We start from the raw sequence: 16,750 nt of genomic DNA, 5'->3' as shown, positions 1-16,750 counted from the left end.
ACAGCTCCGATGTCGGAAGATGTCCGGCAGGGTATTCTTACTGTAGATGACTGGCTGCTCTGTTGTCGGGGGCCTCTCCAGCATGTAACATACCGCAGTACTGGCTTTAGCCAGCAGATGGCGCCATTGTATAATGGCAGAAAGAGAAAGCCCCCTAGGAAACCCTGAATCCAAAATTGGATTGCAAAGGGTTAAAGTACATATTTTTAAAACGCCTAAACCATCTAAAATGTTAAAACAAGTGCTTCTTCTACTAAGTATGATCTTATATTAGAATAGAATGAAATGACTGCATTATTTGAAACATGCAATTAGTACCTGTGTGTTTTTGTTTTGTGCTACCAAGCATGACCCAAAGAACTAATAATATAATTACTAGATGTATCAACATAATAGAAAAAAACGGAATATTGTATACCTTTAAGTTAATACTAAAGCTAAGTTTAACATCTAATTATAGTGTATAAAGCATGTCATTAATATTCTTAAATTAAAATATTGTAATTTTAAAAGTTTTACTCCTTGTTCTTTTTCAATAAAGAGGGAGATAAACTAAATATTGCTAAAAGTAAGGTAATTCAATCAGGTCATGCAAACAGTTTATCTATTCATGTGTAAAATAGAATATTGCTCAAGAAAGCAGACTTAGAGAAAGACAACTTAAAGTGGTTTTCCCACAACCTAAAATTGCTTCACAGGCACTTTGTCCTTCCTGGTTGCTTCTGACCAAGACATGTGACTGCTGCAGTGAATCACTGGCTATAGAAGATCACTGCTGTGGTCAAGATACAATTTTGAGTCGCGAGAAAGCCCCTTTAAACAAACTTAGACCAAAGACTCATTGCAACCCATAATGCTAAGCAATAACTTTAAAAGCAAATAAACTAGTGTCATGACTTAGGACCATAGTAAGTCACAAAGCAAGGGGCTGCAAGTCACATGTGGCTCCTAAACCAATGACCTAGGGCATCTGACAGCATTAACAATAATAATACTCTTTATTTATATAGTGGCGAAATATACCACAGCACTTTACAAGTCAGAGGGAACATGAACAGACAAAATAAGTCATTATGTACTGTATTAGACCAATACGCAATTTGAATAGGGATGAGGACCCAGTTCGCAAGAGCTTACTATGAGGAAATATGGGTGACAGAAAAAGCAACATGTGCTTGGACTATTGTTCTGTGCAATAGTCCAACCATATTTTAGATAAATAGGGTACAATACAAAAAGGTGTATGAGTCAGTCACCTGTCTATATCTATTTAAATGTACAGATGTAAATTGCACTAATGTATAAGAGGTGTAGGGTATACAGAAGGATGAAGGTTGGGTTCTGAAGGGGAACGCAAAAGAGGAAAGATGGAGAAGAATTATATTAAAGAATGAGGTAGGTCACCCTACAGAGATGTGTATTTGGGGTATGCTTTAAAACTGTGTACATTGGAGATTATCCTGATTGTCTGGGAAGTGCATCCCAGACAACTGGTGCAGCTTGGGATAAATCTTGGAGATAGTAGTGGCAGATTCGGAATCAGTAGGAACTTTGTGTAAGGTCATTAGCTCGAAGCCTGCTTAGAACACAGGGTTGCCAACTTCTTGGCTGTTGTTCTTGTGCCACAGACTCAGCTTCACTGTTTACCCATGTGCTATTCCTGGATTTACTTGCACTACTACATCTGACTATGTTTGTTTGTCACATGCATATTTTACCCTGTCTGTATTTGGACTTCAATCGTAAACTCTGAACTTTTTTTTCACTCTAAATCTCAAATGTTCTTTGTTATAGCCCATAGCAACAACAACTATTACTCTATTTCCCTCTTACAATCTAGTTATTCAGTAAGCCAGACTGTGGCAAATTAGCGCTGCATGGAGTACATAAAAATTGAATGGAGATTACAATATTAATTTACACTATATCAACTACAATCCACTTCAAAATCTACTCACAGACATGTTCCTTGTGTCTAACAAAGAAACTACCCCAGCTAGGACTCTACAATGCAACATTTAAAAAAATTTGGTTTTTACCAGATGAAAAAAAGACACAGCCAAGTTGATCTTATTAATATGTAAAACTATATCCATGGACACATATGAAGATTTGTCATATTAATTCTAATAAGGACTATGTGAAGGGGAGAAGTCCTAGAAGATGGGAGAAAGGCAAATGTTGTTCCTACCTTCAAAAAAGAGAAGATAGTGGACCCAAGAAACTACAGGCCTGTGAGCCTGACTTCTATACCAGGAAAGATCTTTGAACAGATTATTAACAGCATGTATGCAAGTACATGGATAAGAATGGAGTAATTAACCAGAGCCAGCATGGGTTTGTAACAAACAAGTCATGCCAGACTAATCTAACTTTCCTCTGTGATAGATTCACTGACTGGTTTGATCAGGGAAATGTGATATAGTAGATCTTGACTTCAGCAAAGCATTTAACAAAGTATCTCATACCATTGTTATTGATAAAATTACTAAATATGGAATGGACAAGGCAACTGTTAGGTGGATTCTTAACTGCCTTAGTGAGCATGCTCAAAAAGAGGTCATATATGGCTGCACATTCATTTGGAAGAATGTCTCAGTGGGTACCACAAGACCCGGTCCTGAGCCCAGTGTTGTTCAACATTTTTATAAATGATCTAGATGAAGGAATTAAGAGGAAACTCATTAAATTTGCTGATGACACAAAGTGATAACTACAGTAGAGAAGAGAGGATTCAAAAGGGTCTAGACAAGCAGGACTAGTGGGCTGTGACTAATAGAGTGGTATTTAACATGGAGAAATGCATAGTCCATCATCTGGGCAAGAAAAATGAAAAAAGCCTATACAGAATTGGAGGAATAAGGTTAAGCAAAAGCACATGTGAAGAAGACTAGGGTATACTAATAAATCACCAGCCGAACATGGGTCAACAGTGTGATACAGTTGCAAAAATGGCAAACATAATTCTGGGATGTGTTAAGAGAAACTCAGAGTCTAGATCACATGAAGTAATTATCCCTCTACTGTTCCTTAGTCAGACGTCATTTGGAATACTGTGTCCAGTCCTGAACGCCTCAATTTAAAAAAAAGCATTGACAAACTGGAACAAGTTCAGAGAAGAACTACCAGGATAGTGAGTTGTCTGCAAAACATGTCCTATGAGAAATGGTTAAAGATCTGGGAATGTTTAGCTTGCAAAAAAGAAGGGCGAAAGGAGACTTAATAGCCGTCTACAAATATCTGAAGGGCTATCACAGCATTATTCTCATTTGTACAAGGAAAGACTAGAAGCAATGGAATAAAACTGAAAGGGAGGAGATGCAGATTAGATATTAGAAAAAACTTTTTGACAGTGAGTTTGATCAATGAGTGGAACAGGTTACCACGGGAGATGGTGAGTTCTTCTTCAATGGAAGTCTTCAAACAAAGGCTGGACAGACATCTGTCTTTGATGATTTATTAAAACCTGCACTGAGCAGGGGGTTGGACCAGATGACCCCGGAGGACCCTTCTAACGCTACAATTTTATGATTCTATGACTTTAAAAAGGGATCAGCTTTTTATTTTATGAGTAATGCTATGAACAGCTAAAATTAATAAAAAGCGCTAACAGGGGTGAACACTTGGCAACACTGTAAAGTAAAAGTAGCCATTGTAGTTGGTTTTGTTACCTAATAAGGTTGATTTGTGTTTTTTACTCTGCTGTTTTGTTCTGTCCACAGTCACATAATCTCCAGGCTCCTTCACTACTTCGGGGATGGCATTAATCGTTGAAGACAGTTTTAGGATGAAATGTGTTTTAGACAGGAGCAGCTTATTCATGGTTGCTTGATCACACGCAGAAAGCAGACAAGGACTGGGTTTTCTGTTGAGAATCTCTTCCAGTGCCTGTAAATTCAATTGTGTTTATAAAATGTACCGTATATTGTAACACAATTACCGCTATTGTTTAGATAACATAACTGCCTAAAAAGCAAGTATTAAATCAATGGATTTTATAGATTCCTATTCCTTTAACAAAAATATAGAAGGTATTTTTTCTTTAACTTTCTATCCTACAACATTTTGTGGTTGATGTTATGTGGTCTAGACTGTGTTTCCTAGCAAAATATGGTCCTTCAATTAAATGAGCCTTAGAGACAGGAATTGCACCTTTAGGGGAGTAAATATCAAGCTATAGCTGTAAGGAACAGTTCTAACTTATCTTATTTTAGTAACAAAACCACCAGGGTATACCTAGTCATGACAGCAGACTTCACTTAAAAAATAGGTGGCAAGACATTCTTTCCGAGAAAAACACTCCCTTTTTTTTCAAGCATACACTAATAAACTGAAAACAAACATCACCGAAAATGTGCATGAAGAAAACACAGCACAAAATAGGTTTATAATTAATAATATATAATAAAAGAACATGATGAGAACATCTGATCAGACAAGATCTGGGATTTTAATTCTAACTGTACTAAAATCGTCTATCCTACATTCATTTATATACTTTGTGCCCTGATGCAATGTTTACCCTATAAAAATTAGGCAAGATTCAAAAGGCACAGCAAAAAAAAAATCTGATTCAGTGATCTCTAACAGCAGTTAAAAAAAAGCTAAATATGAACCATTAGAGGATGTTTATTATGCAATAAAAATTCAATAATTCCCTTAAATCCTTAAAAATTAAGCTCGGATATATTTCTTAAAATATATATACTTTGCGGGCAGCACTGGAGCCAAAATAAATGGGCACTCGCCTCACTTATTGCTACACTATCATCAACTTTAACATGTTCCAGAATCTTTTAATGGACACCCCTTGGCATAAGAGACTATATCAAGACATGCTGTTTGTATGGGGAGTATAGATTTGCAGTAAGCCCCAGTACTACAGGGCATGCAGAGGATGCAGTTGCACTCGGGCCCAGGAGCCTTAGGGGGCCCATAAGGCCTCTCTTCTCCATATAGGGGCCCGGTACTATGAATAACGCATTATAGTTGGGGGCCCTGTTACAGAATTTGCATTGGGGCCCAGAAGCTTCAAGTTATACCTCTGCCCAAAGCCTTAAAGTATATGAGTATATATAGTAAAAATATATTTCCTATTTAAGTTTTTACATTTATATACTGATGCTTATATTACATACAGTACATGTAGTTTTACATAAGCCGTTTGTTAGTAGCTGTAAAAAGCATACCGAAATGCACATCTTACCTGTAAGTTTCCACTGGAGAGAAGAGTATCTGATGATGAGAATTTAAAAGTTGCCTGAAATTAAGAGAAAAATCAATTATTTTCATTTTGATCATTCAGCCTAATACCTCTCTAGTAAACCAATTAATTCCCTGCAAATTAAAAGGGAAAATATATTTTTTTCTTGTTAAAACTAGTGAAACATATTCGATTTTTCTAATCTGTTTTTATTTTCTAATTGTAGACTTTGTTATTCTATCGTCTATACATGACTACGGCCATCTTACCTGAGCTACATTTAACAGCATTCAGAACATTTAGAGACATGCTTTACAGTAGCTTCATGGGCCATTCACACAATGAACAGGAGCTGACCCATTTATGGGGGACTGTTCTAGGCATGTGCTGTTTAGCCAACGGTTGTCCCGTGTAAAAGGGCCATTAGACCTCATGTCCACAGCCGTTTGGTAGAGATCACGTATGGTTAGCGAGTGTACTGCGCACGTATCAAAGTGGGGTTGCATATTATTCACTTCCCCTATGCCATTTTTTGCGTATGGACAGCATTTGCATACTCTGCTTATGCAAAAGTATAGAGCTCATACTGCGTGATATGCTGAGAACTAGAGGATGCTGAGATCTATTCCTCTCAGGTATTTACAAACAGGGCCTACACGCTCATGTGCATGGATCAGTGAAAGCCCATTGACTTTCAATGACTGCATTCACCACATATTAAGCGGCCATGCATTGCACACGTAATATGTGATGAAAAACACCCGTGGACATCAGCCCTATTAGGCTGTCTGGTCAGAGTTAAACATACAGGATATGAGGATTTTTAAAAATATAGATCGTAACTGAATATTAAGAAAAACAAATCGTTACATTTTTTAAAAATAAGATTAGCACAAAAATGTTATTTATATACTGGATCATTTTTCTGCTGACACATTCCATTTAAAGAATAACCGCTTTACCAGAACCTTGCCAGCTGGTAAAAATCTTCTTGGAATCCCTTTTCCACTATGTAGGAGGAAAATCTCCTGGAAAGCTTCAGAAAACAGGTGAAGATCTGTGAGGACCTTAACCTTAAAGGGAATAGTAAAAATAAAAATTAAAAAAAAAATCACATTTCAGCAATAACTTTTGTATTTAAGAAAAAACTAATGTAGCCTATTAGAACCCGATTTATGGCATACCATGAATTTTCTTGTTTCTAATCCATGAGTAGATTATCTTCTTTTAGTTGTAGGTAACCAGAGATTCTTAAACATCATGTTTAGAGTAAATGATATCTGATCATATGACTATAAAGGGACATTTAGAAGGGATGATTATCACGCAAAATTCGTTCAAACAAACAAATTTATGCAATAATCATTGCGTCTAAATGCACGGCCATCGTGCACTATTACTTTGAAGTTCGCTGGTTGCTCACTTCCAACTAGCGATGATTCATCGCTGGCTCACTGACTTCTCGTTGAGTTTAAACGCTCCCTGTTCAGCTCTGAGTGAGAAGCCATCGATGAACTGCATGAGCGCTAACATCCTATTGGTGACGGCAGTGCTCGTGCAGTCGTTTAATCTCCTATCGTCTCATCTAAAAGTGACATTATACAGGAATCTCATTTGTGGCATATACAGTAATTAGGTTTATCACAGAGCGATAGCAATGACTATAATGTATATTGCCCCAGAGTGAGCTTGTTGAGTTGACTTCACTCACATTTAATTTCAGCAGGCAGCGTTTTTTCAATATAAGCTCAACCCTATTAGGAATGAATGTGAGTTCACACTTGTTTGAGGAAAAGAATATATTTTCTATCCCTATCCATATACACTATGTATATAAAATAAAAGCAGCGAGTCTCAATCTCTCACCCGGATGCCATGGCAATAAATGCAACACAGAACAAAACACTTTCTATTACACAGCCTAAGGGTCTGTTTTACATGGGACAATTATCACTCTTGTGCTTTCATACAGGTGTGATAATCACTCACTGAATAGAGGCAGAGCGCACCAGAGATCTCTTCCAATTGCCTGTTGAAAAGGGCCGATAGTCGTTTAATTTTTATGTCTACATAAACTGAACCGCGAACAATAAGTGAATAATTTATCATTCTTCGTTCACTTGTTTGTTTGTTCATTCACTTCATTCAAGTGCTGGCCACTACACGGGGTTCAAAGCCATCTGCTTTTGCTCTGACACAGGACACCCAATCAGCTGATCGGCAGGGGGGCCGAGCGGTGGACCCCGACCAGTAAACAATTGATAACTTATCTTGAGGACAGGTCATCAATAGCATTTGCGTGGAAAAATCCTTTAGTTACCAAACTTACAAACTAAGGCCTCCTGCAGACGGGCGGAAATTCTGCGGTGGGATTCCCCGCAGAATTTCCGCCCGTACACGCCTGCATAGGATTGCATAACAATACACGAAATCACGCGCAGAAAACAAACCGCGGCATGCTCTAATTCTAAATATATTTTCTAACTCCCTGTAGTATATCTTCATAAGTAAAAACATAATGGAGGCCTTATACAGCCGTGCTGAGCAGTGTAGAAGTGATGTCAATACTTGTGAGCCTGTAAACACTATCAGCTGCAGCAATGCCTGTGCGAGTCCCTTTGCCTCTGTCTCACTCCTGTAGCAGCTTCCTCCTTCCTACACTTTCTCCAAAGACTTTTACAGGCAGAATGAGACAACAGCAAGCAAAAAGACCCAAATCCACTTCCTATAATCCATCTTGGTGTTTCTGTTACTTGAAACAGACTTCATATGACAACAAGCAAAACAAGCAAATTAGAAGGAATTGAGATCCCTTGTGGCCAGCACTTTAAACCGATTTTTCAGCAAACATCCCCCCAGCATTTTAGGTATATAAAGTGATTAGCATTTTGGATATTTATTGTATTGGCTATCACATAATAAGCAAACGTCTGTTAAAAGGGCAATGCCGGGGCGTGGCCTAAGCATGGAGGAGTAAGGGAGCACGGTCCGGAGCTCCGCCGCCGTTACCGTACAGAAAGCCGAGAAGACCAACAAAAAACCCACTTACCGGCATGGTGAGAGGCAGAAGAAGAAGAGGAGAGCCGTCGCCAGTGAATAACACCCCGCTGAGCCGCTTCCTGACGAGCCAGAACACCGCCGGCACCACGCGCCGCCTGACCGGCATGGCGCCGGAGCACCCTGCAGAGCGGGCACCCCTCCGTACGGAGGAACAAGAAGAGCCGCTCCAACGCCAGGACGGGGGACCAGAGAAGGGGGGAGAGCCGGGACGAGCAGCGCAGAAGAGCAGGCACCCGAACGTGCCGGAGACAGTCGGCTCCCCACACTGCTCACACCACGTGGCACCAGACACCCCGCGCCGCTCACACAGCAGGGGACCCGATCCCCACAGAGCGCAGGTGCCGCATGGCAGCGGGGACCCAGGGACACAACTTCCCCATGGCAGAGACGAGCAGTGGCAGAGGACAGAGGGGCAGCAGGACTCGGACACCGAACGACCTGAGGTACAGGGGAGCAAGGGGACGGCAGGCACACCACACTGCACCCCTAAAAAGGGACCGAATTACAGCAGAGCCCAAACACCTCATGGGGGGAAAAGCCCCACAATCACCATGAAGCCACAGAACACGGGGTCCCCAGGGGGTTTGGAGGAAGCGCAGCAAAGAGCACGCCTGCTCCCCCCCACCCCAGCAGTGTCCCCACAGGGAAAACGAAAGACGCAACCAGGCACCCACCAAGGCGCTGAACCCTCCAACACCGACAGCATGAGGGGCCATGAGGCAGCCCTGCCCCCACCACAGAACGGAAGAGCAAATCCGGGGAGACAAGCAACCGGAGGCGCCAGGGCGCCGGCCGAATATGCCCTGCCACCTGTGACGAACCACCCTGACCCCAACCTGACAGCTCCGGGCTCCACCAACCCAGCGTTGTCCCACGCGGGGGCAATCACTGATTTTGCAGACCCACCGATGGACGCCTCCCAGACACTGCAGGCCCTCTGGGTAATGATGCGAGCCCTACCGACCAAACAAGACCTCGAGCAACAAATCAGACGTATTGAAGAAAAACAGACCGCAGCAATCAATGCAGTTGCCCACACCGTGCAAGACCTGGCCGAGCGGGTAACCGTATTGGAGCAAGATGCAGAGACGTCAATTACAGATTTTCAACAAATGGCACGCACGATTGAAAAACAACAGAAGCAAATCAGAGACCTAACGTTCCATTTAGACGATGTCGAAAACAGAGGCCGCCGTAATAACCTCAAGCTGAGGGGACTCCCCGAAGATATACCGCCAGAAGACTTATATGACCACGTGATTACAATCTTCAACAGGTTATTGCAGCGACCCGACAACAGAGCCATTGAACTTGACAGAGTGCACCGCTTACAAGGTGGGAGAGCCAGAAACCCGAACTTCCCGCGAGATGTAATTTGCCGAGTGCACTTTTACAGGCAAAAGGAAGAGATCCAACAAATGGCGTGGGAACAAGGCCCGATCAAATACAATGGCGCTGACATCACAATACTGCCGGACGTGTCTAGATTGACCCTCAACAGCCGAAGAATGATCCGCCCCCTTCTGGACGCAGCTCGGAAAGCAGAGGCCACCTACAGATGGGGACATCCCTTTCATCTGATTCTTCGAAAGTACGGGCGCATATTCACGGTCCGATCACCGGCCGACCTGGAGGGGGCGTTTGACTTCTTGGGAGTGCCCCAGGTGCCAATCTCAGACTGGACTTTACCCCCAGAAGAGGAGCCTACCCAATAGAACTCAGAGGCCCAGTCCCCGAGGATAACGAAATCCCACAACGCGCCAAGACACTCCCTAGGCCGAACCAAGCTCACTCAGTTTAATACCTCCGCATTTTTCTTTGCCAGGCTAACCTGTTTTCCGCAGGAAAAGAAATACAAGCTACGGCGAGACGGACCGACGGAGTTCCACGGACCAGGCACCAACACCCCAAGCCCGGAACTCCACAGCAGGAAGTCCGGACTGTTGGTTGGAACCTTTCGCAGCCGTGAGAACCTCTGCTCCGCGGGCGGTGACTCTCCGTTTCTCCGTGTTTCCCACGGTTCCCCCAGTAGGGCATTAGGGACCCTGACTCTCCCCCCCTCAGAGTTTGGGAGGGGGGACAGGGCCCCTGAATAACATAGGAATAGGATTACTACTAAGACTACCTTTTGTTTTGTCTACCCCGTCTCGAGCACAACCCCTTCGTTACCAGTCCCCCCGCCCCCTCTATTCCCGTCCCATACCCTCCCATCCCCACGGCCTGCAGACGCTGACTCAGGGACGACGAGACTAGGACACCAGTATTAACAATGCCTTCTTCTGCATCTAATCTTGTTGTTGTCTCCCTTAACGCACAGGGTCTTAACGTCCCAGAGAAAAGGTCCTCCATTCTCCGTCTCCTCTGGAAGAAGCGTGCTCAAGTGGCCTTCATACAGGAGACCCACTTCTGCACACGTGCGGTACCCAGATTCTCGGATGCCAGATTTCCTATCGTCTATCACAGCCCGAACCCTGATTCGAAATCCAAAGGGGTGTCTATACTGATCGCCAGCTCAATCCCGTGGGAACACGCAGCGACGAAATCCGATCCCGAAGGAAGATGCCTCTTCGTGAAAGGTAAGCTGGCCAGCACCACAGTCACACTAGCCACAATGTACCTCCCCAACTCCAACCAGGTGACTTTCCTCGAAAGGTCCCTGGAGGACTTGGAGGAGTTCAAAGAGGGCACCCTGATACTAGGAGGGGATTTTAACCTGCCACCTGACCCCCGCACTGACACATCCAAAGGAAGCAGCAGCCTCACCTTAGCCACACACCGTAGAGCTAGGAAAACATTACACAATCATCAACTGACAGATGTCTGGAGAATTTTCCACCCCGATGTAAGAGACTATACATACTTCTCCCCGCCACACAACACCTACTCCCGGATTGACTATTTCCTTCTGCACCACTCATCTCTTCCCCTAGTGACCTCAGTAGAAATAGACAATATCACAATCTCGGACCACGCGCTTATCGCATTATCACTAACGCTCCCAACAATGCATGACAAAATATGGCATTGGCGCCTGAACGAGTCACTCATACACAGCCCAGAAACAGGTAAAGAGATCCAAGAAGCTCTTGAGGATTATTTCAGGAATAATTGTACAGTGGACAGTAACCCCTTGACAGTCTGGGAAGCCCACAAATGCGTCATACGGGGAATTTGTATAGGACTGGGATCCCGAATCAAAAAAGAGCGAGGGAGGCTTCTCCGCGGGCTATTAGATCAGATCCAAAACCTCGAACTCCGACACAAATCGAAACAGGACAGTGCGGTAGGCGCAGAATTAACGGGACTCAGAGACAGACTGCGCACACTATGCCTAGCTCAGGCGAAGGGGACACTAATAAAATGTAGGCGCCATTTCTATGAATATGGCAATAAACCTAGCCGTACACTAGTGCGTGCCCTCCGGGTAACTAGATCCAGGACATATGTTCCCCACATTACTCCCTCCCCGGGCAACACTCTACATCTACCTAAACAGATAACGGAAGCATTCCGCAACTATTACCAAGCCCTATATAATCTGAGTCCCTCGATAACAGAGCAAGAAAAGGCTAGCCGCAAGGCCAAAATAAGAGAATATCTGCGACAATCAAATCTCCCTAGGTTCCCACCAGAGGCAGTAGAGGTAATGGAAACTCCGATCACGCAGACCGAGCTAGCAGACGCCATAACGGGCACCAATTCGGGAAAATCCCCGGGTCCAGACGGACTCACTCTTACTTACTATAGGAAGTACGCAGAGACACTGACCCCACACTTCCTACGGGCCTTTAATTCCCTCAACGAGGGGGAAGATATGCCCAGAGACACCCTGGGAGCACATATTACAGTAATTCCGAAGGAGGGGAAAGACCCCTCACAATGCCAGAGCTACCGCCCGATTTCCCTGTTAAATGTAGACCTAAAGCTCTTCGCCAAAATACTGGCAAATAGGATCTCCCCCCTACTACAGCACACAATCCATGGAGACCAAGTGGGATTCGTCCCACTTAGGGAAGCACGAGACAACACAACGAAAGCCATAAACTTAATATACCAAGCCAAAAGGCTAGCCCTCCCTGCCTGCTTACTCTCCACAGACGCGGACAAAGCGTTTGATAGGGTAGACTGGGACTTTCTGTTTGCCACTATGTCTCACCTGGGTATGGGCTCCAAAATGCGACGCTGGATCAATAGCCTCTACTCGCGCCCCACGGCAGCGGTTAGAGTGAACGGGCAAATCTCATCCCCCTTTAATATTTCGAACAGCACGAGACAAGGGTGCCCACTATCACCGCTAATTTTTGTATTATGCCTAGAACCCCTTCTAAATCATATACGCAACAATCCAAACGTGTCGGGGATCAAACTAGCCAAATCAGAACATAAAATTGCGGCATACGCAGATGACTTGCTGTTCTTCATTACCAACCCAAGAATTTCAATACCGAACCTGCTAACCGAAATTAAACGATATGCAGATTTATCAAATTTCAAAATTAATTACCAGAAATCGGCAGCCCTCAACATATCTCTCCATCCGGCACTTGTTAGCGACCTCAAAAGCTCGTTTCCCTTCTCCTGGGCGAACCACCATATTCAATACCTAGGAACCAACATCACAGCGGACCCTGAAGACCTATATGCAGCAAACCACCCCCTGCTCCTGAGCAAAATCAGGACAGACTTAAGCGTATGGACAAAAGGCCAGTTCTCGTGGTTCGGAAGAAGTGCGATATTCAAAATGAATATCCTACCCAGAATCCTATACTTGCTCCAAGCACTCCCGATACACATACCTAGGCAATTTTTTCAACACCTCCATTCTCTGATGACAAAATTTATATGGGCAGATAAAACACCACGAATAGCAAGAAACATATATTAACCAGACCAAAAACAGAAGGAGGAATGGGCCTCCCAAGTTTCCCACGATACCACCAAGCGGCCCACCTAGTACGCATAGTGGATTGGCATAGGCACGGGACCCTTAAACAGTGGACTGCCATTGAGCAAGCAACCACTCCTATCCCTCTGGTGGCACTCCCATGGATCCAGGAACAGACTCCCACAGAACTGGCACAGCACCCCACCATTGGCCCCACTTTAGCGACGGCAAACAAAGTGTTTGCAAGACCAGAGCTAGCGCCCAAGCCATCCCCCATGTTCCCGATCCTAGGGAACCCTGCATTTCCGCCGGGCAATGAGAGCAAAGCCTTCCGTCGCTGGTTCCAAGAGGGCAAATTCAGAGCACTACATTTCCTACAGGATGACGAATGGTTAACAACGGACGCACTGAATAGAATGACAGACCCCCACGCAATACCCTTCTGGGAGACAATACAATTAAGACACTTCCTTAGATCCCTACCCCATCCAAGCACCTTCAAACGCACAAAAACACAATTTGAACTAATATGTAGCACAGAAGGACCGTCCAGACATACCCTGTCACGTATATACAATATCCTCAATTCTCAGTCAGACCCCCACCCACCGGGTTTTATACAGAGATGGGAGGAAGACCTCGAAATCACTCTCTCTACAGCTGAAAGAGAAAAAATCTTTACACTCACACACTCCGCATCGATTTCCAGCAAAATACAGGAATCTGGGTATAAGATCCTCTCAAGGTGGTATAGGGTGCCCTCTCGATTACACAGAATATACCCCTCGGTCTCACCCCTCTGCTGGAGGTGTGGGGCTACACAAGGGACTTTCCTACACATCTTTTGGGACTGTCCGGTGCTGGCTGGCTTCTGGGCGGAGGTATGGAGGATCACCTCCAAATTTACACAATACCCAATTCCCAAAACACCAGCATTCTTCCTTCTACACCACAACACGATCCCTCTAACGACATACAAGAATTCAATAGTAAGACATCTGGTCGGTACAGCGAGGTCCTGCATTCCGAGATTATGGCGGCAGACCACCCCCCCTACAGTGGCAATGTGGCTCAGCACAGTGCAGGGGTTGATGGAAATGGAGGACCTTACAGCGACACTCAGAGGAACCCAGGAAAAATTTACAAAAACGTGGTACTATTGGTTGGAGTTTCAAAGTACGGCGGAATACCAGAGGCTCAAAAACCCCAATAACTGAGGGCTCGTGAACCTGTACCCCATCCCTCCCCGATGTGTCTAAACCCCTAATGTTTCCTCCTATCTCTAGTTTAGGTTCAATGTTTGATTGTTAAATGGGACCGAGATAAGATGTGTTAGAGCCAGATAGTTCTGAGACCAGTGGTTCCCAAAGGTAAAACTAAATGAGAATTATACCCAGACGGAGTATACATTCACCCACCGACCCAAACAAAAGAGACTGATAAGGAAATCAAGAACCCCTTATCGCTTTACTCCGGGAGTCGCAGTGAAGAATAGAAAATTGTATACGTTGATCTGTTATATGCATCTGTACTCAGACAGTGTTTATTGGTAATTGGTAACTAAATTGAAAATGAGAAATAAAGAATTAAAAAAAAAAAAAAAAAAAAAAAAAAAAAAAAGGGCAATGCCTATTTAGCTCAGTTACCTTAGCATGCAAAAATAGAAATAGAGAATGACCGTTAATGTGATCATTCATTCCCAATACAGTGTCATCACTGTAGGCAGCACATTCCCCTTTTCACAAGGGGAGATGTGCTGTTGCCAATGATTTTTTCTTCTGCAGTATAAACACACAATCAGTTCACGGATGAATGTTATTTTGCTCATCGACTCAGTTTTGGGGCAGATTTACACAGCCTGATGATCGGGCAAATGTCCGTGCCCAATTGTCGGCCCGTGAAAATAGGCCTTTAAAGGTGTTGGAAGAAACAGTGTTGTTGATCATAGAAAAAGCAGGCAAATAGTTGCTAGTTAAAATCAATATCCACAAAACAGACAAACTGTTCATTTGCTGTAGCTGGTGTCACAGTTTTCCTTTGCAGTCATGGCACTTCTAACTGCTATCTTTAGTGCTGCAAATAGGGATACTTGTATCAATACAAGGAAAAAATGACAGAAGACGGCATATAAACAAATCAATTGTTGGCAAGATAATGTCTGTCTGTGTAATACATTTACTGCTGTTAAGAGTCACGCTGTCTTCTGTTTATCTCAATGTCAATAAGTTTAAATTAAAATTTCACATACCTTTAAGAGCCTTCCTTCCACACTTCTGACAGGGTCATTGCAAGTAATGCTGACAAAATACTGGTACAATGTGAATAATGGCAGAACCTGTAAGACACAGTATTTATTTGAGGTGGGAACAATACATACTACCCTTTTTAAGGTCTACAACTAGAGATGAGCGAGCATACTCGCTAAGGCAAACTACTCGAGCGAGTAGTGCCTTATTCCAGTACCTGCCCGCTCGTCTCTAAAGATTCGGCTGCCGGCGCGGGTGAGAGGTGAGTTGTGGCGGTGAGCGGGGAGGGGGGGGGCGAGGGGGAGAGAGATCTCCCCTCCGTTCCTCTCCGCTTTCCCCCGCCGCTCCCCGCCCCCTGCCGGCAGCCGAATCTTTAGAGATGAGCGGGCAGGTACTCGAATAAGGCACTACTCGCTTGAGTAGTTTGCCTTATTGAATATGCTCGCTCATCTCTATCTACAACCATTGCTAATAATGGTGTTACGTAAAACTTTCTAGACTGATGTTACACATAGAATTGTTTGCAGAAATGCTGCCTTTTTGCAGTAGGAATTTTTTGGCATATTTTTTTTCCCCCCCAAAAATGCAGAATGCAGATAATTGCTGTAGGTCAGTAATAAATTCTGAAAAACCCTGCAAACAAAGCTTTTTTTTTGGTGGAGTTTCTTTCACTTTTGCTGTGTTTTTGGGTTCATTGCATTTTTTTTCAAAATCACAGCATGCTTTGCATCTGCTGTTTATTCTGGCACTTTCTTTTGGGCTTTTTTATAGTTGAAAAAAACACCAAAAGTCCTATGTGTGACAAAAAACACAATAAAAAGTGTAGGGAACTTTAAAAAACTTAATGCAATTTTTTTTGGGGGGGGTGGGGGGGGGATGCATTTTGAAAGAAAACCCAAAAAACAATATAGCTAAAAAAAGGTTTACATTAACACATTGAAACCAAATGAGTCAGGAACATTGCTTTGTCAATACGCATACAAAGGTCATTCTGCATGAGTTATTCTGTCAGCATCTCTTGCCAAATTTGTAAGAATTCTATGTAGCGTTTTCATTGTTATAGATGTACTTGGCAAAGCAAGGTAAAGTCTATGGCATCTGCTCCTACCTGAGTTGTATCCTATCTTTCACACAGCCTTGACCTTACAGTAGTTGGAGCATTCAAGATATCAGAGTACCCCCAACCATTCCAAATGATTTACTGATATAACTGGTCAGGAAATCAGATTGGTGAAGCATGTAATCATGAAACACTGATTTCTAGAATGAAAAGGCTCTTTAAACAGCTTGAACCTTTTTTGTGCTGTCCAGAGGGTTTAGAAAATCTGATACTGAAAATGTGACACAACATTTTAC

At 43.5% G+C, this 16,750-nt stretch overlaps 1 protein-coding gene across 1 annotated transcript in view; it reads right to left on the bottom strand.

Moving 5' to 3' along the window:
• Positions 1 to 16,750, bottom strand: part of CFAP54 (cilia and flagella associated protein 54) — a 394,557-nt gene that overhangs the window by 106,636 nt on the left and 271,171 nt on the right. Inside the window, exons 47-50 of the mRNA XM_066591462.1 lie at positions 15,397 to 15,483; positions 6,166 to 6,276; positions 5,207 to 5,260; positions 3,672 to 3,888 (exon numbers count right to left, since the gene is read on the bottom strand). Coding sequence (XP_066447559.1) covers positions 3,672 to 3,888; positions 5,207 to 5,260; positions 6,166 to 6,276; positions 15,397 to 15,483 — 469 coding nt within the window. The remainder of the gene's footprint in view (positions 1 to 3,671; positions 3,889 to 5,206; positions 5,261 to 6,165; positions 6,277 to 15,396; positions 15,484 to 16,750) is intronic.

The sequence above is a fragment of the Eleutherodactylus coqui genome, chromosome 2, assembly GCF_035609145.1.
Source record: "Eleutherodactylus coqui strain aEleCoq1 chromosome 2, aEleCoq1.hap1, whole genome shotgun sequence".
Lineage (NCBI taxonomy): Eukaryota > Metazoa > Chordata > Amphibia > Anura > Eleutherodactylidae > Eleutherodactylus > Eleutherodactylus coqui.
This window is presented reverse-complemented; position numbering and strand designations above follow the sequence as displayed.